Source organism: Callorhinus ursinus, unplaced genomic scaffold (assembly GCF_003265705.2).
Source record: "Callorhinus ursinus isolate GAN/ISIS: 27379988/994484 unplaced genomic scaffold, GSC_fseal_2.0 scaffold15, whole genome shotgun sequence".
In the NCBI taxonomy this organism is placed as follows: Eukaryota; Metazoa; Chordata; class Mammalia; order Carnivora; family Otariidae; genus Callorhinus; species Callorhinus ursinus.
In genome coordinates, this window is record NW_027397077.1 from 14,628,245 (window position 1) to 14,654,460 (window position 26,216).

General features: G+C 39.1%; 1 protein-coding gene across 5 annotated transcripts in view; it reads right to left on the reverse strand.

Annotated features, from left to right (window-relative positions):
* The window catches only part of CFAP20DC (CFAP20 domain containing), a 137,256-nt gene that overhangs the window by 19,024 nt on the left and 92,016 nt on the right, over positions 1-26,216 (reverse strand). Inside the window, exons 12-13 of one of the 5 annotated variants that reach the window (XR_012380912.1) lie at positions 17,900-18,055; positions 16,467-16,642 (exon numbers count right to left, since the gene is read on the reverse strand). The exons of 3 other annotated variants lie outside the window; for them this stretch is intronic. Coding sequence is in view for 1 of the 2 variants with exons in the window: in XM_073901462.1 (XP_073757563.1) it covers positions 16,618-16,642 (25 nt within the window). In the remaining variant the exon portion in view is untranslated. Of the gene's footprint in view, positions 1-16,466; positions 16,643-17,899; positions 18,056-26,216 lie in introns of those variants that run through there. One more of the 5 variants, XM_073901462.1, reaches the window with a different exon arrangement.

Below are 26,216 nucleotides of genomic sequence, written 5' to 3' on the forward strand. Positions count from 1 at the left end.
TGGGAAGTGCTTAGGTCATGAGGGCAGAGCCCTCATAAATGAGATTAGTGCCCTTATAAAAAGTGAACCCAGAGAACTCCCTTGGCCTTTCTATCACGCGAGGACAGAGTGTGAATACAGCTGTCTATGAACCAGGAAGACAAACTGTGACCAGATTATAAACTCCATCAGGCAGGCAATCATGTCTGTTTTCTTCATCTTGGGCCTGATGCATAGTAGATGCTCAACAAATGTTTGTTGAATGATTACACTGGAATTAAAATTTTAAAAAATGTTGAATGAATGAATGAATAAATACTTGTAGGAAGGCAGGCCAGGGCTATAAGAGAAATACCTAGAGGTGAGAGTGAAAAGATTGAGAAATGGATGAATTCTTGAGAAAGATCTGGTAGAGAGAAGGTCAGGAGAACATGCTCTGAGAGCAGTGGGAGCAACAGCAGAGGCCAGGAAAGGCAGCTAGTTCAGAACAATATAGGAATTATTATTCCCAGATATTTCTTCTCCTCCCCCTCCTAAAAGTGCTCAGGGGATGTTTACATTATGGTGGGATATGGAATAGGATTGCATTTCTTCCATAGCAAAAGCTGGGAAACACACTGCATAAAGAAACACTGTATTTTCGTTTCACATCAATCTATGTTATTTGGAGACATGCAACAAACACTCACACAAAAGGGAAATCATACTCTTTCTTCTTCTGGCCTCTACAAAATCATCTCTCCTGCCCATACCTTTGTCAGAAAATCCATAAAATGGAGAGGACCCAGCTCCCTCCAAGTGCTCAATGGTCCAACAAATCACAGAAATCATTAATTCCTCTTACTCTACCAAATATACTTTGTATATTCTCTGTAGAGCTGAATATCTTTCCTGTTTGGCAGTGTTTTCCCTCAGGCTAAAAAAGAATATTAATGACATAGCATCTTGGGGCCATTTTACAGACACTGACTCATTAGATATGGCAGATAATTCAACTCAGGGGACACAAATCCAAGCATCAGCCATCAAATTCAACTACAACATGTGAACTGTAATAGCCCATTTCTTAAGACAGCATGGAGAGAGGCTGGCCCCTTCCTTGTCTTCTCTGCACTGTTACCAGCATTGCTGCTTTATGATTTCACATTGAATAGATGTTTATTGAGCCACCGCACGGTCAGACTTTGTGCCGGGCACTGAGGAATAAGACATGATTCTGCCCTTGAGGAATCCAGTCTCCTGGAGACAGACTGTTTGTTAGACCAACATCTAGAAGAAGGTGGAATAAGTATTTTTAGATAAAGTTAAGCCCAGGGAACCATTTACAGTTAGGGGAAGGTTTCAGACAGGGGTTTCAGCAAAAGTGATGAAAGGGTTGTTCCTGGAGGATGAGAACGAAGGAGCAAGACAGAGAAAAGATAGAAGGATGTTCTAGAAAAAACAGCATGCACTACAGCAGAAAGGCCTGGAGAGCCAGGAGCACTCCTCGCAGTGTGAAATGATGGGCACTGGGCATATGTATGTGTTAGATGATGGGAGTGTTGTCAATTGCTAAAGAAGGCAGGGGTTTTAGGTGGTGAACTAAAAAGTTTTTACTTCATTCTGAAGGCCCTGAGGATCTTTTGAAGGATATTAAGTTAGAAGAATCTTGGATTTGCCTTTTAGAAAGTCGCAGTAGCAGTTGTGTGGAGAATGGACTGGTGGGGAATAAAAAGGGGGCTAGAAAGATGAGTTAGGATTTCGTTGCTGTATAATCTAGGCAAGAACTAAAGGTATTATTTTGGAAATTTAGTATATGTGGGTATGAAAATACACTCTGTGAGGAACATAGAGCCTTCCCTTTGACAAAACTGATTTCCCATTTCCATTTCCCTTATTTCCAAAATAAGGTCCTACTGTACAGAAGTCTCCTAAGAAGACATCTTGTTTTTGTCATTCTATGAGAGTGAAGGCTCTAGAGATGGCAGTTTTCCTCAAGTATCTTACACTCTAATTAGGACTATTTTAGATTCTTTCTGTGTGTCCCATATATTATCTAAGTAAAATTCAAATAGTTATTGAAGGTCCATGTGTCCAATGCTGTGCTGGGTATATAAGGATACTGGATAAAAATAAGACATGGTCCTAGAAAAGTAGGCAAAGATATGAATGGGCAGGTAAGAAGAAAAGACATTATAAATATACCCACCCCTCAATATGGAAAGATGTTGACCATGTATATAATTGTAGAAATGCAAATTAAAATGAGATACCACTGACACATAACAGCTTGGCAAATGTTCTGAAGTTTCATGAAACTCAGTGTGAGCTGGTAGGAATGTAAACTGGTGGACAATTTGGTAATATCTATCAAAGTTACCTTTCGACCAAATAATATTACTGCTAGGAATTTATTGTAAACATATACTTGCCCAAGCTCACAGAGATATGTACATGAGGATATTTATTACAGCACTGTTTACCCTAACAAAAAGCTAGAAAAACCACCTAAATGTCCATTAGCAGAGAACTGGCTAAATAAATTACGGTACATTCAAGCAATGAAATAACGTCTGGCAGTTAATGAAGAATGTGTTCATCTATATGTGCAAATTCAGAAAGATGTCCAAACTCTATTCAGTAAAAACAGAAAAAGCGAGTATAGAATAGTAGAAAGTCTTATTCCATTTATGTTGAAAAAATATATAAATAAAATATGTATTTCCTTATAATATGCACAGAAAATTTCAGAAGGATGCCCAAGAAACTGTTGGCCATCAGCATACCTGGGAGCAGAAACGTGGGTTTGGGGGTGGGAGGAGTAAGATCTGTTTCTCACTTTCTATCTTTCTGCTCTGGTTGAATTTTTTTCTACTTTCATTTTTAAAGGCAGATTCTCTCTCTTCAGGAGCTTTCAACTTGATGACATCTATAAGAAAACTTCTCTGAAACACAGTGTCAAAGTATCTTTTAAAAAGTGTTTTAATTGATGAATGATTACTGGAAACAGGAGTCTAGATTGGTCCCTCGACCAATAGGGGAGGAGAGAGGAAAACAGTGCCTTCCTCATGCCAACATGTACCATCTGAGCTGATCCTAGCAGCCTTCCCCGTTGGAAATACCAACTTCAATGATGAAAGCAGAACATTTTGGGTCTTTACAAATGTTGGTAATGTTCCTGGAAATTGTCAAGTTCTCATTTGCATAAACAACAGCTGCTTTATCTAATGCTATAGATAAGACTAAAAAACATAGGTGGTGGCTTTTTATTATTTTTTTTTAACACATCATCCACGAGCCTGATTATTAAAACAAAATGGGCTGGGCTGAAATCTGAACTGTCAGGTCTGACAACTCAATGACATAACTTGATAAAGAGTGGTTACAATGAGAAAGTTGGAAGATGCTCTGCAAGAGGCCAGTTTAAAAGCTCAGAGGGAACACACAGACTTCTTCATTCTACAAAATGTATTTAGGAGAATATGGAAGAAGCAGCTTAATATTATATTTTAACCTGCTTTTCAAAGGATTTCTTTCTTTTTTTTTAAGTTGCTAGAAGATAAAAGGTCTCAGTGCCTTGGAAAACTAAGCAGTGACTCACTTATCTTTTACCTTTCACTGGAGGGAAATCATTTTGGGCTGAAAATTCTCAAGGAAGTCAGTTTATCTCCTCAAAACAGAAAAAACTAATCAAGCATTGTCTGATTAATTAGGGACACTTGAAAAAAATGCTATCAAGGCCTACAGCTGTAATCAATTTAATCAACATGCAGCGAGCCAATCTGGTTTCCTTGATTAACAAAGCTGAATGTTAAACAGAGAAGTGTGATATTGTAGTGCCATTAGCTAAGGCTACAAATTGAGCATTTTCCCTAAATGTTCAAAGTCAGGTCAGGATAAAGTAAAAACTCTCTTATGATGAAGACCATGGGCGTGAACATTGCAATTCTTCCCCTTGATATTTCCATGCGGGAAGAACAAGTTTCATCTGAGGAGTAGAAATGGGTAGTAACTTCAGAATGCTTCAAGGAAGACACACACAAAATCAACTAGAAAAGATCACACAATAATAAAATGAGGACAAAAAAAGTGATGTGAGATTTCTCTCAGTTTAGTGTCACCCAAGTTGGTTATGGAATTCATCAGGAACAGACATGCCAGACATAAAGAGAGAAAATTTTTCTTATTACATTTTTAAGGTGTGGATGTGAAATGCATCCATATAGTGTCTGATGAATAAATTGGAAAATTCAATTTGCTTATTTTATTTGCATGAAGTCAATTTAAATGTCAAGATGTCTAACGCAAGATTGGTTTATTAATGGTTTGTTTCTTGCTCTTAAAAATCACAGTTGTAACTATAAAGTGATGATTATATTTTGTGTAGTTGATCTTTGCAATATAGTCTGGAATTCTGTCTGTGAAAATGGCAATTCTCAATCTTTTGGGGATAAAAAAATTCTCTTTTTTTGTGCTTGGAATTTAGTAAGAGCACAAATAAATACTTGCTAACTAATGTGTTGTAATCAGATACTATATTTGTTGCATGTAATGTTATCAAAATAGTTTAATTATGGAAATATGGAAATAATTTACCTAAAAAATAAACTGAAAAACATTCAAGGGAATCTCAGTATCATTCCCATTCATGTATGTTTTCTTGAAGAGGGGTGGAAAGGAAAGAGTATACATGGCACATAGAAATCACTTCATAAGAGTTCAAGCCTGCCTACTAGTAATATATCATAGTACCTGTGATTTTGGTTGGTCAATTTTCTTCTCCCTCTTCTGAGAATGAAGCTCTTCTTCTTCTTCTTTTTTAAGATTTATTTATTTTGGAGAGGGGGGTAGGGCAGAGGGAGAGGGAGAGAGAGTCCCAAGCACACTCTATGCTGAGCATGGAGCCCGATGCAGGGCTTGATCTCAAGACCCTGAGGCCACGACCTGAGCCGAAACCAAGAGTCAGATGTCTAACTGACTGTGCCACCCAGGTGCCTCTGTAGTTATTCTTTTTTATGGGCAACCCACTTCATGTGGTTTGGGGGGGGGTGCTAAGCCTTCCTTCACTTTCAGTATGGGGGCAGACATGAGACTTAAGGTAGACCAAAGTCTACTCTTGGACTTTTGCTGGATTTATGAATAGGGCCTTGACTCATGTTCATGAAAATGTGCATGTGCGAATTACATTTATTGAGTACACTTTCCCAACAGAAAATGAAAGGTTGAGAAAAACTGTATGAAGCTGTGATATTTTTAAAGAGGTCCTTCAGGAATCTTATATTTATTTGGGAGACAAATACTGTTTTACCCAGCAGAAGGATGCTCATAGAATGAGCATTTCTCATTCAAAATAAACATGACATCTTTGAAGATGCAGGGCAAACATCTGTCTCCTGAAATAACAGGTTTTATCTTCATATCTTTGAAGGAACATTCAAAAAATATCTGAATGCCTGCTTTTGCCACCTTATACTTTTGTTCTAAGTATTGATAATAGAGTGGTGACCAAGCCACGGTCCCTGCTTGTAAGGAGTTTACAGTCTAGAGATGGAGACAGATAATAAATAAATATACAAATAAGTGAAGGGGTTCATGCCACTCCAAAATGTGCCACTTTGACATATGGATTATTTTGAGTTGAAGGCAATGAGAAGAAGTAGACACAAGAAAAAGTCTTTGCCCTCCCTTTCTCTACCAGGAAGGGTTGGATGATTTTTAATCACTGGAGCCAACTCTAGACTCTTACCAGAGATGACACCAGAGCAATCTACACAACAAAACTTACTAACTTGCTCTTATTTTCCATTAATAATAATTGCCCTATATATATATATCTCCCCTCCTATAATCTGCCAACTCTGGAAAGAAACTCAAAGTCCCTTTCCTTTGTCTTGTCACTTCTACAAAATTTATTGTTGTTGTTGTTGTTTTAAGATCCTTTATGAGCCCCAGTTCTAACCACTCCTTTGAGTCACTCATCACCGAGTATTTCTGTGATTCTGCACAATGCAGGTGTTAATACATCTCTGTTTTTCTTGTTATTTGTCTTTTGCCACTCTAATTTTCAGGAGAGCGTGGTGGGGGTGGAGGGAATAAGTTTTTCCTCTCCAACAAAAGGAATATTATTTCAGATAGCTAAAAGTGCTCTAAAAATCTAAAATAAAATTAGATTTCTTGAGTATATCACATTAACAGCTCTTGCACAAAGTAAAGGTGATAGGTTCTCATAAAAACTCCAACCTGTTGCATATAGACCGATCCTAATGCACAGGGATAATGGGAACCATAGAATGGCTGCTTTGGGGTCATCTCTTAGAGGTGGATGCTTCTAATATAATGAGCCTCTAAGATGAACAAAATAAATTCACATTTAAACCACGTTTACCAAGGAAGTCCTATCACTGAGAATCCATAGATATTTTCAAGCTCTTACATTGTAATTACAAGGAGGAATGGGGAGGCAATGGAGAATTGGAGAGAAGTTCATGACTTTATTTTTTTTAGAAGATTTTATTTATTTGAGAGAGAGAGAGAGAGAGAGAGCGCGCGTGCGCACAAGTGGGGGGAGGGGCAGAGGGAGAAGCAGACTCCCCACTGAGCAGGGGGCCCAATGTGAGACTTGATTCCAGAATCCTGGGATCATGACCTGAGCCAAAGGCAGATGCTTAACCAACTGAGCCACCCAGGTGCCCCAGTTCATGACTTTAGATTGACCACCTCAACTTCTAGGATTGATTTCCTAAAACCCAGCAAGGCTTGGCTGGTTACAAAATGGAATGCTAACATATTCTTATGCTGCATATCTGGATGAACAAGTGGCTGGTGGGGGGGCGGTGGGTAGAGGGAGACTAACAATTGCAACAACTATCCCCACCACAACCAAAAACACCTCGATAATCCAGTGTGGAGCTGGACATTAAACACATATTTGGGGTACCAGCATACCATATAATTTAAGTTGCACAGTTTTTGATTTGAGTTTAAATTTCCTTTTAGGCTTGCTACCTTTGGGTTAAACTCTACCTTTTCACCTGGAATATGGGAATAACAAGACTCACCACAACCAGGTTGTGGCAGGGATTAAATTAGTAATACAGCCTATGGAAACCCTCACCACTCAGGGCCTGCTACAGGGATGGAGCCAGTAAGTGACAGATGTAGTAATAGTGTTAGTAGTTACTATTATCTGAAATTACAGAAAAATATTCACTGTCAAGCAACTTTATATTACACCTTTTCTGGAGTTATAGGACAACTATGTGTTAAATGCATTATAACTAAATCATTAGCAAAACTTTGCAGCTTTCTCTAACTTTAACTAGAGAATAATTACCTTAAAATTAGAATACAAAATAAAACCATCTAAGCCTTTCTACGGGATGATGGGACTTAATGTTGCAGAAAGAGTAGGTGGGGTTTAATTTAATGCGCTAGTCTAGCTCTCTGGGCTTTTGTAAAGAATACCTACAGGGTATCATTTTCATCATTAAGTGTGTCAGATTATCAGACGCCATATTTATGTGCTGATTTCCATTTTCCTTTCAAAGTTTGGTTATTCTTTTATGTTCAGTAGTCAAATAAAACAATGATATGCTAAAAAGAAGGCTCTGTGAGGTGAATGAAAATATAATTTTTCCCTGGTGTTGGCTGGTTGCACAAGAAAATAAAGAACTGGGGAAAGTTGACAGGATCTTTAGTTGACTAGATTTATTCCCCAGCAGTTGCAGGGTGTGTTAATTTGGGTGTGTAACATTTTGGCTAATGAAAAATACTGTGATTGAATGCTGATATGGGTGATAAACGGACTTTTGAACAGATACGATGGTAAAATGCTATTTTTAAAACATCAGGAAGAAATAATCAGAATTCTTTTGTTGCTTGGACCATTTTAGTGAGTAAACTGGGCTTGCCATAAAGGACAATAATTCTTTCACATCACGAAGCTACCATCATCATCATGATTATTCATGGTGTTACTCCAGCTGTTATTTAACCTAAGTATGGTCCTTGTTCTAAAGAAAGCTTACATGGTAAAGTAAAAAAGGCAGGAATAGGGGCACCTGAGTGGCTCAGTTGGTTAAGCAACTGCCTTTGGCTCAGGTTATGATCCTGGAGTCCCCGGATCGAGTCCCGCATCGGGCTCCCTGCCCGGCGGGGAGTCTGCTTCTCCCTGTGACCCTCTCCCCTCTCATGTGCTCTCTCTCTCTCAAATAAATAAATAAAATCTTAAAAAAAAAAAAGAAAAAAGGCAGGAATATACAGAAACATTAAAATACCAGAAAGAGCAAACTGACTATATTAGACTAAAAGTCACACTAATGGTTCTTATCAACAAATTCTTTTACTCAGAAAGTGTAACATACACGTAGAAAAGTGCACAGATAATAAATGTACAACTCAATGAATGATCCCAAAGTGGCCATAACCACCACCTGGACCAAGAACAGAAGCTTCCCTCACTCCTCCTCCTGATCATTACACTCCCTGATCCCCAGATGGTAACTTTTAACAGTACCCACTAGTTGGCCTGTGTTTAAATTTTATATGAATGCAATCAAACAACATGTATTCTTCAGCTATCTAGATTCTTTCCCTGAATATTACATTTATAAAATTCATCCATGGTAACTAACATAACATAATAAAATAAAATTAAAAAAATAATTCATCCATGTTTTTGAGTGTAAATAGTATTCCATTGTGTAAATAGTATTCCATTGTGTAAATATAACCCAAATTACTTAGGTCTTCTGCTATTGAAGGGGGTTGGGTTGTTTGCAATTTGGGGCTATCATGAATGTGTTTATGTTGGGAGAAAAAACTTTCCTCTTCCAACTTGGGTCCAGTGGTTGGGGGCCTGCAAATGAACTGACAATAGCCAGATGAACAGGAAAAAAGACAAAGTTTATTTCCATGTGCACATGGGAGTTGCTTATAAGTAACTCACTGGATAGTCAGAGATAAAAGTTTATATGCCAAGTTAATGAAGGGGGTGGGTTTAGGTCTTCAAGGGGCAAATATGGAAGGTTCTATTAGATTTTTTATGCCAATAGGAACGGGCAGTCTGTCTTCATGGCAGCTGTATTTTCAGGAGGCTCTATTTAGTGAGAGAATGGGAGTTCAGATATGATTTCTTTCCGCAACCTCTGTAGCTCAAATGTTTTCACTGTAAAATAATCCTTGTATCAACTCTGGGAGTCTGACTGGGTCCCCACAGTTTATATGTTTTTGGATGCACATATGTATGCATTCTACTGGCCATATCTCTAGGAGGGTAACTGTTGGGTAAAAGAGTATGGTTGTGTTTAGCTTATGTAGTTGCCTCCAAAACAGTTTTCCCAAGTAGTTGTATCAATTTATACTCCCACCAGCAGTGTGTGAGAGTTCTAATTCCTCCAAATCCTCACCAAAATTATTGATATTTTGTATTTTAGCCATTGTGATGAGGTGTAGTGGAATCATTGTTCTTTTAATTTGCATTTTTTCTGATTTTTTAAAATGCCTGTACATTTTTGTGTTTATTGGTCATTTGGATACTTTCTTTTGGAAATGCCTGTTCAAGTATCTCAGTCATTCTTATTTTCTTTTGGAGTGCTTCTTTTCTTCTCACTGATATGAGGTTCTTTATATATTCTGGACTTATATATATTTTGGAGCCCTTCCTGTGTTGCAAATACCTTCTTCCACTCTGTGGCATGCCTTTTTACCTTGTTAAGTGGTGTTCTTTAATAAGTTCCTAATTTTAATATGGTCAGTTACCAATTTTTTTTATGGTTACTGAAATTTGAGAAGCTATTCTTTAAAGTTGTTTTCAAAAATTTTATTGTTCAATATGGTAGTCATCAGACACAAGTGGCGACTGAGCACTTGAAATGGATCTAATCTGAATTGAGATGGGCAGTAAATATAAAACACACTGGATGTCAAGGACTTATGATGACAAAAAGAATGTAAAGTACCTCATTAATACAATATTTTATGCTGATTATGAAGGGACCAACAACCAACTGGAATGACATAAAGATTACTTTAAGCTGAAAACATTTGGGCAAATAGCAAACGTTAAAAGAAATCTTATGTGAACTTCCCTTATCTGACTAGAGCAGAGCTTTTCAAGAGTCAGCTGCTGCAAATCCCCCACTCTGGAAAAGTCTTCAGTCAGGCATGTGATTGACCTTTAGTGACTGGACATTCCAAGAAATTGTGTAAACAAGCCTTATCAGAACCTTACATCCTTTCCCACTGAAGTCCTAACCCCTCCTCTCTACCCCCATTTATTAAGCTGATATATAAATCTTTACCCCTGGCTGTTTGGGGGGCCTCTCCTTACAGAATGCTTCCACATGCATGCGTATAAAACTTTTCTCCTGTTCATACACTGTCAACAAATTCATAGCTCCCATCTCCCACCAATCACTCAAACCTAAGTTGGTAGAGAAAAAGCTTTCCTCCCCCAAATTATAACTGAAATGATAGTATTTCAGATAAACTGTGCTAAATAATTTAACAAAATTAATTTTACTGGTTAATTTTTAAATGTTACTAGAAAACTTAAATATGTGGCTCACATTCTATTTCAACTGGACAGCAGCTCTGGATGCTGTTTTATTCCTCTAGATGTGATTCTTTTGCTTCTGGCAGGCAATTAGGGTAGGGTCAGAGGGCTGTCACCAATTAGGACAATTCAAAATAAATGTGTCTTGAATTCTCCAGAAAGCTGGTCTATTTCTGGTTAACTTGTTTACCTAAGGTGTAGCACTCTGGGGTTTCCTATGGTCCCTTCTCTTCATAGACCCAGAAACTCCAGTGTTTGTCCCCCAAGCCCATGAGGCTGTTGGAGGGTTTAGGCTCAGCCTCTCAGCTGCTGCTCTGTGGAATGGAATTTTTCCTGAGAGAATGGTACAGCATTCAGGCTCCCTCCCTTCTCTGCTTCCCTTCTCTTCTGGAGCAAAGCCCCATAAATTCTCACTGCCCTGGAAGCTCTCCAATGACTTAAATCAGATGATTCTCATATTTTGTTTGGTGCTTCTGCTTATTCTCAGAGGGAAGTTCAGTGTGAAACAACCAAGTCTGCCATTGCCAGAGGCAGAACTTATATTAATTAAAAAATAATCATGCCTGTCATTAATGTTGTAGGATTTTAATCATGGATGATGTGGAGAAGAGTCAGGGTTCTGGAGAAAGGGCAGTCCTAATTTCACTTTAGTCAGGGAAGGTTTTACAGAAGAGTTGGGATGACTTTTAGAGTAGGAGATTAGATAGCAAGGTGATAGTTCCAGAGTCAGGGAGTGTCATATAGGGCTAGGAATTGATTCTATTGATAACCTAGCTGAATAAATGGCTAATAGAAATTCTAGATCAAAGAAGTCAAATGGATTATAAATCACATGCTAATTCTGATTGGTAGTACTGCCTGGAGTACATTATTGAGAAGGATTTTAAGTTTGCAGTGGGGCTCAGTGGGCAAGAAGATTACAGTCCACTGGCAAAGTCTGCAATGGACAAAGGATGGGGTATAGCTGCACATGAGTGTGAGTCATAACACCCCAGAAATTATATGAAATGATTGAATTATCACACATCACAAGCATACTACTGAACTCTTTGTAAATTAAAATAATTTAGATTTATCATGTAAACTTTCTGCACATGCCACCCCAAAAATACTGCTTTGGCATATTGATTGAGCTGAAGACATTTGAGAAACAGTAGATTCAGGAAGGGCTCCTTTATGTTCCCCTTTCTACCTAAAAGCAGGGCATAAAATTTCCCAGGAGCAAGGTGTCCTTTCTGGTACATGGTATAATTCAATCACCCGGGATACCACTGACAGACACCTTATTAATACAACCCTTATCTCCCATTAGTTTCCCCTATATATTCACTGTCCCACAGTTTGCCATTCTAAGGGCAAAAACCCCTTTTCCTTTGTCATGTCACTTCTCTACAAATACACTGTCCTGTGCTAAGATGCTATATAAGCTTTAAGTTCTAACCATTCCTGTGAGTTACCCATCACTGAGTTTCTCCCATGTGTATGTGGGTTGCACACATAAATAAAATTTGTATGCTTTTTCTCTTGTTAATCTTGTCAGTGTAATTTTCAGGGCTCAGCTGCAGAACCCAGGAGAGTAAAGAAAAAAATAATATTTTTTCCTCCTCTATAATCACATTATTTCAAAATGGCTCTTGATCAATATCAACATGATGGAAGATCTTTAATGGAGGACCAAAGGGATTTATATTCAGCAATGACCTACTTAAGGTTATAATAAATGTCCTGCAGAAACAGTGAACATGCTTTGCACATTTATGGGAAACATTAGGCAGAGAGAGAGAGAGAGAGAGAGAGAGAGAGAGAATGAGAATAGGCTGGGTGAAAAATGGGAGAGTCAGAAGGATCTTGATAGTCAAGAAAATTGGTTCAGACACCAATATTTATTCCACAAGTATCTACCAAGATCCAGTTTTGTGTCAGACTCTAGCACAGAATACAAAAATGGAGTTCCTGACCTTTAGAGCTTACAGTATAGTATGGAGGGTGAGACCAACATCAATCAGATAATCACACAAAAATGAATAAACGTTGTAAAGTTAAATGGTGCTGTGAGAACACATAAATAGGGGCTTGGGGGTTCTCTAGGGGAAGTGATACTTGAAAGGAAATCTAATGGATGAATAGGTATTAACCAGTCAAGGTGGAAGGCAAGGTAGGGGAAAACAATCTAGGAAAGGGAAGAAATGGGCAAAGGCCCCAAAGTAGGCAGGTTTGAGAAGGAAAGGCAGCCAGTGTGGCTAAAGCACAAATCTCTAGGGGGAAATGATGCAAAATAAGGTTGGCCCAGTAGGCATGCACCAAGCCACTTAAGCCTTTCAGGCCATTGAAAGATTTTGGTCTTTATCCTATGAACAATGAGAAGCCATTGAAGGTTTTAATATCGGGGTGTCACAGTCAGATGTGTGTTTAGAAAAGGATGCTCTGGCTGCTCTGTAGGGATTGGGTATGGGTTGTGGTGAAAAGGCACATGTAAATGCAGAGAGATAACTTAGGGGGTTACAGCAATGGTCCAAAAGAAAGACGGTGATAGTTTTAGGTGACCAAAAGCCAGAGATAAACCATTAGTGGGACATGGGTACTAAAAAAAAAAAAAAAAAAAAAAAAAAATTAATGTGATTTGAGCTACACTAATATATACAGTGTCCTGGTCAATGGTCTAACTGTCATCTGAACTGTTACATTAGCCTGTTCAATTTAGAGAATCCCAATCTGATAAACCCAAAGGTGTCCAAAATTATACCGGGAACAGGAATGGCAAAGTAGACTTGACGGTGGAGAAATGAGACATTGGAGGAGAAAATGGAACACCCAAAAAGCAATATTCAAAATTCAAAGGGTATTATGTGAAAGAGTGATGACTCAAATTATTGTTCTTGAAAGAGAACTAGGACCCATAGGGAGAAGCTATCAAGCTATCGGGAAACTGATGTCAGCTCAGTCTAAGGGATGCTCAATAATGGAGGAGCTGCTTTATGCTGCACTGAGCCTGCCTCCCTGGCAAAGACATGCGGAAGAGATTTTTGGAGAGATGCTGGGTTAAATCATCTTTGTAATCTCTTCAAACTCTCCAGGATTCTCTGATTCTCTAACAATGTGATCTTTTTTCTTTTTTGAAAACTTTATATTCTTAATATTCCTATTAATACCCCTACCACCACTACCATCCCTTTCTACCATTTATTTTAATTAATTAATTAATTAATTAAGATTTTATTTGACAGAGAGAGAGAGAGATAGCGAGAAAGAGAGAGAACAAGCCAGGGGAGTGGCAGGCAGAGAGCTCCAGCTGAGCAAGGAGCCCTATGGGGGGCTCTATTCCAGGACCTGGAGATCATGACCTGAGCCGAAGGAAGATGCTTAACTGACTGAGCCACCCAGGCACCCCCCTTTCTACCATTTAACGGAAATACATATGCCAGGCCCTGTGCAAAACACTTTAACATATATTTCATTTAATCCTTATAATAACATTACAAAGGAGGTAGTAAAATACCATCTCCATTTTTTAGATAATTTAATTGAGGCTTAGAGAAGTAACTTCACAAGAATACAAACCTAGCATTTTGATTCCAGAGATGGGGCTTTTAACCAGTACGCTGTATCACTTCCTAAAACCACTTATTCTACTATATGCCAATGAATCCCATACTGAGCTCAACGATTTTAACCTGTTTCTAAATCTTCAAATATGAAAGTTTATTAAACACTGTATGTCCTATGATAAAATATATTCAATGTCATAGCTAGCTAGTAACTGTGTCAGTCAGGTAGAATAAGGTTGTTATGCTTGCTAACAAACAACCCCCAAATCTCAGTGGCTTAAAAACAACAAAGGTTTATTTCCTCCTCATGCTAAACATCCATAACAGATGAGCAGGGGAGCTGTTTATCAAAGTCATTCAGCAACCAGGCTGACATAAACAACCACTATCTCGAATGTTGCTGGTAGGTGTTGGGGGAAAAAGAACTCTGCAGGGTCTTACACCTGCAGTCAAATATTTCAGCAAAGCAACAACAGAGGCTCTTGTGCCCACAATGCATTGGTTAGAACTGGTTGCGCTAATTGGCTCCATTCAAAACCAAGTGGACTTAGAAATGCAATCCAGCAACGTGCTAGGCATTGGGAGATCTGGGAAAAGCTGGCAAAGCATGTTAGTAACTGTCGCAGACAGTAAATATGCAAGGAAGCCAGGAAACATGCAAACTGCTTTTGTTGCATTTATTTCAGAGTTTCTACCAAGAAGAATACTGACTATCTCTACACCAGCTTGATTACTTACCCCAAGTTGAGAGTATTATTATATTAGAAGAGGGGAAATGTACAAAACATGCTGAATTCTGGTAGAAGTCTTTGCTGTATTTGTAAAACATAGTTTGAATCATAATCATGTTGGGGATTCAAGCCCTTGGCATGCCATGTTAGTACATTTATTTTACTTGGGTTAGATACAAGTGTTTAGACAGAAAATGTAATATTTTACTATCTTACAAGTTTCATTGTACCGAACTATGTCAAGCCATCACTGGTGAACTGAGGGAAGATATGAAACAACTCAAGCTTTACATTAGGTTTTGAATATTAAGATGTTAGTATAAAAATCATTTAAATGCATTACAGAAATTTTATTCTGAAAATTCTTGGCAATGCCAGTCCATCACTGTCAAATTAAAAGTGTGCTCCTCAAATCCCAGTTTTATTTATATATAAATGAAAACCTCTTAAAAAAGTTTTGCTTTCTGGTAAATATTTGTAATAATATAAAATAAGACAAGTAATTCATCTTATTTTTTGCTGTGACTCAGAGTACTCAATTAAAATTTGAACGGCTTTTATCCACCATCTGTGGAAAAATACATAAGCCCTCCCTGGTCTCAACTCCAAAACTAAAAACCTGCAAAGAAAATATGAAGACAAATCAGTGGCATCAATGAAACATTTCACTGGAAATGGTTCTTAAGGAGATAACAATTTCTTGTTGTAAGTGATTTAAATGCCCAAAGAGAAAGTATGTGTGGTGTTTGTATACTTAAAACATAATTAAAATTTGTATTACAAATTCTAGTTTAGGAAAGAACTGGCTTCAAAAGGCAATTTCCTGTAAGGTCATTGCTCTGATATTTCAGATGGTACCGTTTTATAATTTGAAGGCTACACATTTTAATAGAGAATGGTCCAAAATGTTTTTAAGGTCAAACTGGAAATATGTTGATGATTTAAAAATGCAAACAAAGTGCTTTATTATATTATACTACCAGAATGTTATTGTAGTTTAAAAATATCATTAAATCAGCACAAACCCGCACTTATCATTTCCTGCACATTTTTCACACTGAGCTGCCTTCTGACTATGAGTAATCTGTTAATCTGCTCTTCGCCTCACAATCCGTCAAAGTGACAGATTCATTCCTTCTCTAATACATAATATCTTCATTTACTGTATGCCTTGCTGCAACTTGCTTTTTTGCTAGCACTGAAATTTAGAAAATCACAAGCAAATTTAGAGAATGTCACATGGGTAGTGGTTCTTGTTTGTTTCCCATTTCTTCCATTATTCCAGCAGTTGAAACTAAAACTTTTCTGGACTCTTAATGTGAGTTAATAGCGTTTCCAAAATGAAGGCAGTTTCAGGTTTCAACAAAAGTGTTTTTAAAGAGGTTGGAAGAGGGCAAATGGTAAACACAAAGTAAGCGCACCCTTCACCGCATCAAAACACTGACCATAGTAGAATTTTCTTCCAGTGCTGGTGGACAACAAATAGATTCTCACCCTTCACCCCCACCCCTAGGTGTAAAGAAAAAAAATATCATTTAAGAAAAAGAAAGAAAAAGATATCAATCCAGTTGTTTAGGGATGAATTGCTCCCTGCAAAAGACAGGGCTTCATTAGCATAAACACCCCTGTTTAACTGAAAGCCACATTGATTTTATTTAAGCTGAGACCTTCACTTTTAATCATGATGTTGACTGACAGCAGGCCAGGCCAGATCTCAGGTTTCTTGCTCATTGCTATTTTGATAATACAAATGGTTCTGTGGTTTAAAATTTGTTCGCTATTAATTCAACAGAATATATTCACTGCTCCCCTTGTTTCTTGCTTTAGTTCAGTTGCTTATTAGTCTATAAATTCTACAAATAAAGAAAATGAAGTACTGAAAGACAGGTGAACACAGAAATTCTAGCTAGTTTCCTTTCACCTTAAATAAGAGATAAACTACATCCTCTACAAATCACGATTTGGCTTCACTTGTTACTGATCCAGGTGTTCACATACTAAAACAAAGGTCATTATTGTTAACCTTGAAAGTCAAAAGCAGGGAAGTTATGAGCCCCGGCTTTCTAATCAGTCCTGTTTCAGCACATAGACAATTTTTTTTTCATGCGTACACCCAATACCATTTTCTTGTCCTGAGCACCAAATTGCATCTGATTTGTCTTAATGGATGGCAAGGGAGCTAAAGGCTTTTAAAAATCAATGGATAAGAAAGAGTCAATAGAACAATAATGTTAGTGTTAATTCAATCAAATCAGCTAAAAGTTGTTTGCCTTTTCTCCTTTAAGTCATTTTAAATGGGCCGGACATTTGACTCGTGTGGTATTTATCATACTGAGTGAGTTTTTATGTGGTAATGAACAGCAAAATATGAAGCTGTAAACTCGGGTAAACATAATATATTGTTAGAGTGAAGAAGTATGTGTTTTAACATTAATCAGTTTCCAAATGTAATGTTTTTCATTAACAAGTGAAACAAAATAATTACTGGGAAGAAACAGAACCAACTGCCAACAAAAATAGAGTTTGCAAGTAAGCGCAGGTTTGGGAGGGCTGCGATTTCTCCATGACAGGCTAGGGACCCCCTCCCACACACCTGGACACCTTCCCGGAAACGTTCACACCCTGCCTCGGGAGGCCAGGCCAAGCTAGTAGGCCACAAGCTCAGAGGGCATGTGAAAGTCACCTCTTCAAAGCACTGTGCACGTAGTAGGTGCTTCAGAAATACTCAGGGAGTGTTGCTGAAGGTCTGAACCACACATAGTCTCAATCATTTTATGCTGTAGTGGTTCCTTGTTGAAATAACAAGGGAAGCTCTTCTGCATCGGGTTACAAAATGAATGATGAGGCAGTGAGTCTACGGAGGTGTCTGGCTCTGGCCACTGAACCATAATTACGGTCTTCCATTTCTTAGGTTCACGTCATTATCCTGGACCTCAGCCTGCAATCCCCCCACTTCCCGCTCAGACAGAATAGAGGTGAATGTTATAAACTGGAATTAGTACTTCGACTTTTTAAAGGTGCTCATTACTCTAGAAGGAAAAGCTGAATCTTTTAATTAAAAGCTGAAATGGTAAAATGTTAGAACGGTAAATAATTGCTTTGGTAATTACCTTCTTTACATTGGACCCTGGGCCAAAGGTAATCTGAGTTCATCATGTGGATGGATAACAGTGGCTAGGGAGGCCCGGGTAATCGTGGGAGTTCTTCATTCTGCTAGTTAAAAATGCTAAGAGTCTTCAGGGATCCATCATTTCCAGATACAGCAGCTTTGGGGAGGAAGGGGGAGAGAGTGCAATCTGTTGTTCTATAACTTTTACAGATATAGGTTTCTTGAGTCTGAAATTTTGGAAAATATGACAATAACTAAAATATTGATGCATATTTCCCCAGCCCTAATGGCTTCAGATCCTCTCATGGAGTACAACTGAAAAAGTAGGAGACTCAGGTTGAAATGCTGAGGCTCAGGGGCCCAAGAGAGATCCGGTCAGAGAGCAGGCAGATATCTCAAATGAGAAACTAAAGAGTGGGGTCAGCCAGTGCCCACGCCGGCAGGGCCAGAATGAACAAGCAGAACATGTGAAGAAAAAGAAATACCGTTCAGGTGTGCAGGGGTCCCGGCCGGTTAAGGCCTGGGCCAGGGTGACTGAAGCAGGTGTGCAAACTGAGCTAACTGGCTCTGGGAGAATACTTGGTCAGAACCAGGACCCAAAGTGGGCTGCGCAGCCAAGTGCCCAGAGCAGAGAAGGAAGGAGAGTGGTGGGACAGCGGATCACCAGCTTCCCAGTTCTGTTGGTGAACTGCTGGAACCCAATGGGAAGGGTACCCTCGAAGGTGGGCCAAGGCGTGGTCCTAGGTTCTGAGAGGTCAGCAGAAAGAAGCAGGATGACTATTGAGGGATCTGGCTTGCTACCAGTGCCTTCAGCTTGAGTTCTCTCCACCGCAGGGCTAGAGAAGCCAGTCCAAGCCTGGCCTTTGCCTGTAGATCTAGGAGGGAAGGGGCCCAGCTGGGTCTCTTTGTATCAAGTGTTCGTAAAGTCTGTTGTAAAGCTTCGATCAGTGCACTAAGGACCTCTTTGGGAACAGGACAGGGAGTCACTTGAATTTAAAGGGCACCAGCATCATAAGCTCAGATCCTCTCTCTCTCTCTCTCTCTCTCTCTCTGCCTTTGTGCTTCTTTTCCATTTACCTGTCCAGATTCTGTTGGCCTGGTGAGGGTCAGGTACACCTCTGCCGCAGCGGCAACCCAAGCAGATTTCTAGCAAGTGGAACCTGATGCCACAAAATGGGCATGCATAGGCAAATACAGATAAGCAATTTCCAATAAGAATAAGAAAAAACATAGGCGTTCAATTTCGGAAAACTTGTCTCTGTTGAAAGGTTTAAAACGATACTTTACTGGAGACTTTAGATTGTGGCTATCATCTAAGGGATCATTTAAAACAACATCACTCAAGAGATTTCATTTACTACATGTAGTAACAGGACCAGGTTCCAGATACCCTCAAAGGATAAAAGTATGCAGGTGCTTCCGGGTTCCCGCTAGCAGTTAAATCCATGGCGAGGTAGCTGGTGTAGGGAGACAGGGGAAATTCATTTCTGTGAGTGAGGTTCAATGAGTTCAACACATATTTCTTGAGTGTCTCCTTTGTGTTTGGCGCTGTTTGAGGAGCTACGGATATAGTGAGCAAGAGAGATAAAGTCCCTAGGCTCAGGCAGTTTACATTTCCAGTGTATTCTGGAGGTGTGTGTGTGTGTGTGTGTGTGTGTGTGTGTGTGTGTGTGTAGACAGTAAGCAAACAAGAAGATATCAGGTTGTGAGGAATACTGTAGTAAAAACAAAAAAGATAATGTAATGAGGCTGAGAGGGGCTATTTTAGGTCGGATGCTAAGGAAGGGCCTCTCTGAGGTGACGACATGTAGATGGAGCCCTGAGTGACAGGAGGAAGCTGCTATCTAGGGTCTTTTCTAGGGTGAGGGAACTCCAAGCAGAGGGGCCCTCTCATGCAAAGCTCTTCTAGTGGAACTCAAATCCTTTCCTTTACACAGGGAAAAGGGACATGAAGCTGCTATCTAGGGTCTTTTCTAGGGTGAGGGAACTCCAAGCAGAGGGGCCCTCTCATGCAAAGCTCTTCTAGTGGAACTCAAATCCTTTCCTTTACACAGGAAAAAGGGACATGACCATGGTGTTTGATACACAGTGAGCAGGGAGCACAGTGGTATGAAACACAGTCTGGGTGGTGGGCATTCAGAGTAAGGACCACTCTTTGATCCCCAAGAGCAGTGGGCAACCTTTGGGAGGTTTGCCATGGGGCCATGCTTGGTTCCAGTTTAGGTGTAACACCACTACTCTGGTTGCTGAGTGGAGAGCAGACTGTAGGGGCCAAAGGAGCAGAGAAAGCAGGTGGGAAGCTATGGCATGTGTCCAGGTAAGGGGTGATGGCAATGTGAGCTGGGATTGCAGCAGTGGAGAGTGGCTGGATCTGGCATATGCTTTGGTTGGAGGGAGCACCAGCACAACTTGCTGAGGTTGGACATGGAATGGGTCAGGGTGAGGAAGCAGGGAGCACTCTTGGTTTCTGCCTTGAGTAAAAGCGGGATGATGGTGGCATTTTCTGAGATGGAGAAGACTGAAGAGTAAACAGATGTGTAGAGGGAGAGAAAACCAGGTTGTTGTGAATGCTTGGATCTGAGATTCAAGTGGGGTATCTGTCAAGTTGGCAGCTTGGATAGATGAGCCTGGAAGTCCAGGGAGGGTCAGGCCTGGACATAAACTTTCAGAGTCATTAGAATATAGATGGTATTGGAAGCTATTATTAAATAGCTTGTATAAATACATATTATATTATATATTAACAATTGGGGCCATTCTAATGGTTACCAGTGTCTAGGGAATCTCTGTTTGGCAGGGAGTGGAACATGCATGGAAATTAGATTTAAACTCTATCCAAACAAGAGCCTCTCATAAAAACACATTGTTATCCTGCTTATGATTAAAGCAATACCATTGTCATTCTATTTTCAGGAAAGGAAAGGGTAATTCTTGCGAAGATGTAGGGAAAAAATTGACATTTAACTGGTTAACTTTCAGGATGAAGACTTTCATTTCTCAGTGTTATCTGGGCATACTTCTACTCTCCCTCCCTCAGCTCCTACCCAAGCCAGGCCAGCTGAACAGCACCGGGAGGAAAGAGAACATGCACCCTGCCCTCTGGGGAACCCAGAGCTCAAACAGCAATGGCGTTCAAGGAGTGTGAACCAGACTGGGGCTCTGAGTATGGAGAACCACAGCCCGCAGATGAGCAGGTGTGAATTGCTCGGAATGGGAGTATGAAACGAGACGCAGCAATATGGACAGCTTTTCTTAAGCTAACGAGAGAAATGATGAAAGTAAAAACTGGTGCCTTTGGTTTTATAAACAGATCATTAAGATGTAATGCAAAAATAGAGATACTCGAAAACAACAATAACACAACGTTCAGAGAAACGGTTTGCACAGCTAATCAGGAAATCCTCTGTTGTGCTTTGGGCTGAAGGAGGAGTATTTGTTAAAAATCCGACTCGTTTTAAAATTTTCCAAACTTAATCATTTGGGGAGAAACACGACATGCAAGTTCTGTATTTAATTTTATTTATTTATACATTTTCTCTCTTTTGTGTTGGTAGGAAAAAAAAAAGCTTAAGCAATAGAGAAGCCCATCAGGCTGAGTCCTGACAACTGGAGAGAAAAGAAAAATGAAGCCACAATGATCAGTCCAGAGTAGTACTTGTAGGTTACAATGACAGGCCAGTTGCCTCAGTCAGGCTGGCTGAGCCAGCATGAACCAGGGTCAGTGGTTATTAATCACTTGTCAAAGTCTGCAGGGCTTTATCATCTAATTATAGTTATAAGTATGTTTATATCACACAAACATGTAGCAAAGTGGCAAAGGGTGCAAGCCTTCACACACTCGTGGTGACATTTGAAAAATCTACAGATAAGCGATAAATCATAAAGCAAAACACTTCAGAAAACCATGCCATTCATTACTGTTTGGGCATTTGGGGATTATTTTCTCTCCTGTTTATTTCCATAAACATTTAGAACCTTACGGAGCCTCTGCTCACCTTCCCTCCTCCTCCTAATTTTCCAAAGAGTTGTAAAAATAGCAAGTATAATCACCATTTGAAATGAAAGACTGGTTATCGACTCCATCCATATGAACAGACAACCAGAATGTAATCACAGCTTATTTTATAAAACCCATTTCTGAACAAAAATATCTCGAGCTGTTCTGAAGAATCTACATAGACACATAAATGGATGTGCCTGAGGGACAGCTCTAAACCCCACAAACCAATAGATGGCATTTTCAAAGAAACGACTTAAGGCTGCAAACAGCATCCACTTTGCTCCATTTGGCAGCATGTAGGTTTACATGCTAGGAGACATTTCTCAACAGGAATGAACTGTGAAATTGTTTCCTCCTACCCAACATGCCTCTAAATTGTATTAGATTATGTTAGCCATTTCTGCACCTTGTCATAGAGGCTGTCAGTGCCCCACGAGGCAGTGTGGGTGGACACTGGAGGCAAAGGCCCTGGAATCTGAGACGCTGCCTAAGTATCAGTCAGCATGTTATGCAAAAATAATAAGAATGATTAGACCCAGGCCTAACAATGCGAAGGGAAATGGCTTTGTTGCAAATCTGCACACCGGGTGATATGATGAGGTAAACCATGTGGATTTCAATTCCTAGACTGTAAACTTCTCGGGAAATGATTACCATTGTTTCCCACCTCCATCCAAAGTCAAGCATCACCCTGTGAGCACAAGTGGATTCTTTGACTCTGAGGAAAACAATCTATGAATATATGCCGTGTTTTAGCTATTGGCATCTTAGCGTCAACTCTTCAAAACCCAAATTTCCCTGCTTTGCTATCTTTAACTTTAATCATAAAACACATAAAACTAAGAAGGTAATTATGTTGCAGAAAGAAAAATCTTCCCAGAGCAAAATGTAAATGAAAGACTTTGGGGATATTGGTTGTTCTGTGACATTTAATTAAGCTAACTGGAAACTGACACTCTTAAATATATGTATGTGTGTGGACATGAGTACGGGTACAAGTATGGGTGTGGGTACAAATCTTAGTTCTCTGGAGTAGTTGTAGATACTTCAATGAAGCTAATGTGGCCACTTCTGCTCCCACAGGGCACCAGCGTGCTCTCCTGATAGACCTGCACGCACACGCCTTCATTCCCATCATGTCTGCGTTGCTCTGATCACAATAACACTTAATTCAGGAAATCAAGAGACTACTTGCCTCTTACGTGTTCAGAGCCTCCGCAGGCAGAACTTTCAATCCAGAATTCAGGGTAGATGCTTGTTTATCCAAGGGGTAGACTTAGAGACTTATCTTTTCATTTCTTATATTTTGTTTCATATTCATTATCAGCATCTTTTAAATTTAAACTTAAATTTTAGAGTTCTGTGTTTTAGGATCCAGGTGTGGGATACTATTTGTAAGAAATATAATAAATACGTACCTTAAAAGAATCATAGTTTTCAGTTTTAAGTTAACTTACATGTATTACATGATTCAATTTATCCCATTTTTATATGATGATCTATGTTGACCTCATAACTTTATCATTGTCTTTATTTATGGTCCAATGATGTCTTTGTGCCAATTCTTTCAAGCTGCTGGATTTATGGAGCCAAGAGCCAAACCACATAATCTGCAAGTTTTCTGAAACAGCTAAATAATAATTTTCTAGGAAACTGGGTAGATAACCTGCTGGCAAATGGGATTGACAGCATTTTATTTTTTGCTTTGGAATTTGGTTTTTTACTTTACTGTGTAAAAATGTAAATTAATTTTCCCTAAATGAATGAACATTTGATTGGCTAAATAAAATATGCTATCTGGTTGGTGAATTTTCTTATATTCTATCTTTGGGAATCAAATATTAAAAGAGATATTTAAAGTTACATGGTATTACATAGAAATATTAACTAATCCAACATTATGAAGTATATTTTCTATGTAGGGCAGTGTTCCCTCTGATGGTGGAACTAGGTTTCATATGTAAAATCCATAATGAGTCTCAATGAAAGTCGCAGAATCACGAAGCTGGAAGTGACCTGAGAGAACATGAAACTCAAATCCTTTCCTTTACACATGAGGGTGTTCATATTATTGGTGAGGTCCGGACAGGCTGAGAGGCTTGTCAGAGATCAGATACTGGGTTAGTAGCAGAATTAGGACGGGAATTGGGTCCTCTTTCTCCTTTTACCAAAACAAAAGGCTCCACTCTCTAACATATCTGAACTATCACGTTCATTTGTTCAGATTACAAACCCTGACTTTGTTATAATTTGGACCAAAGCTGCATTTCCAGTTACCTTAAAAGTTTACTCATACACAGATAAAAAGAGCTTATGAGCTGAAAGATTGTAAGAGACATATTTACATGTCAAGAGACAATGGATTTTAAGAATGTTAAAACACCTTTTTATATACTCTGAAATTACAAACTCAATTTTGAACTCCTTATTTTATCTATTTATGATAGTCGCAACTCTCCCTACTACATAACATGAAAAAATGACCAGATCATGTATATAGACCAGGAACACTTAGAAGGGATTACTAATAAAGACCATTTACTCTACCTCTGTTAATATTCTGGGCACGATTAAAAGTCCCGTAAAACACGTAGGTGGTCTCCTGGCAGCCATGTTTAGTTTTACATGGCTGGGTTGGCTGTTCATTGCTGACTGGACCAAAAGTGGATACTTGGCCCAAGCTAGGCCAATCACATTCTCTCTCCTGGAAAGTAGGAATTGGGATTCAGGCATAGCCTGTCAGGCTCGGCATGTATTTTGAACTGTAATACATAAACTCAAGAGCTGTCAGACAGCCATATGTTGACTGGAAACAGAAAGCTGGTGCTTAGAGAGAAGAATGGAACAGACAGGAAGAAGCAAGCAGAGATGGAGTGAGGATACTGCCTGGCTGCCTCTCAGCATTCTGGTCTGTTCCCTTCCTGAGGCCTGGCTGCCCTTGCGTTCCAGGGGACAGCCCTGTATTCTTTTTAATTTTTTATTTTTATTTAAATTAGTTAACCAAGATATAGTAAGTACATTAGTTTCAGATGTAGAGTTCAATAATTCATCAGTTGCGTGTAACAGTGCTCATCACACCACGTGCCCTCCTTACTGTCCATCACCCATTTACCCCATCCCTACACCCACCTCCCCTCCCAGAAACCCTCAGTTTGTTTCCTATGGTTGAGAGTCTCTCATGGTTTTTTTCTCCCTCTCCAATGACTTCCCATTCTGTTTTCCCTCCCTTCTCCTATGGTCCTCTGCCCTGTTTCTTATATTCCACATAGGAGTGAAACCGTATGATAACTGTCTTTCTCTGATTGACTTATTTAGCTCAGCATAATACCGTACTCCAGTTCCATCCACGTCGATGTAAATGGTTAAGTATTCATCCTTTCTGATGAGCCCTGTATTCTTATTTAACAAATCCTTCCTGTCTCTCTCTGTCTCTCTTTTAAGACTAGTTAAGTTGTTTTTGATATGTTCAACTATAATTCAGACACTGTAATAAATATCACACTCTAGGGGTGCCTGGTGGCTCAGTTAGTTCAATGTCTGACTTTGGCTCAGTTCACGATCCTGGGGTCCTGGGGTCGAGCCCCGTGTGGGGCTCCCTGCTCAGTGGGGAGCCTGCTTCTCTCTGTCCCTCCCCCTGCTCGTGCTCTCTCTGTCTCTCTCTGAAATAAATAAATAAAATCTTAAAAAAAAATAAATATCACACTCTAGAGCCAGAGCTACACTACTCTCACTGGTGTTTTGGTCTGTTTTATGGGACAACCCACAGTGCAGGTGAGAGAGCTGGACAATGAGATGCATTTACAACAACTAATCCTGCAGATGGAGCTAAAGTTAGACTGATTTTTAATAAATTCCTAGTATTTAATAAATTGTAATAAAATGATACTGATTTGTACTGATAAATGAATTTATTTTTTTAGAAAACCATATAATACTACACATATTTCAAAACACAAATTCCAATTTGCTTGTCTTTAGTGAGCCTAAGATAATGAGATTTTTCTATATTGATGAATGACTCATAATGCCAATGACATTTTTGAAATAATGAAATAATTTTAGGATTAACTTTAGAAATTTTGAAAAAAGAGAATGGCCTTTGAACTGATATAAGCTATCTTGATAAATTTAAAGGGACCAGATAATACCAAAAAATTCATGCCTAAAATGTACTAAACATCACACACTGATTAAAATGAAATATCTATGCAAATAGAATAATATGGAATAAATTAACACTTGAAGAGAGCTTGCTGAGTGCCAGAAACTGTGCTATGAATTTTTCATGTGTTCATTCATATGATTATCCCAAAAGAGC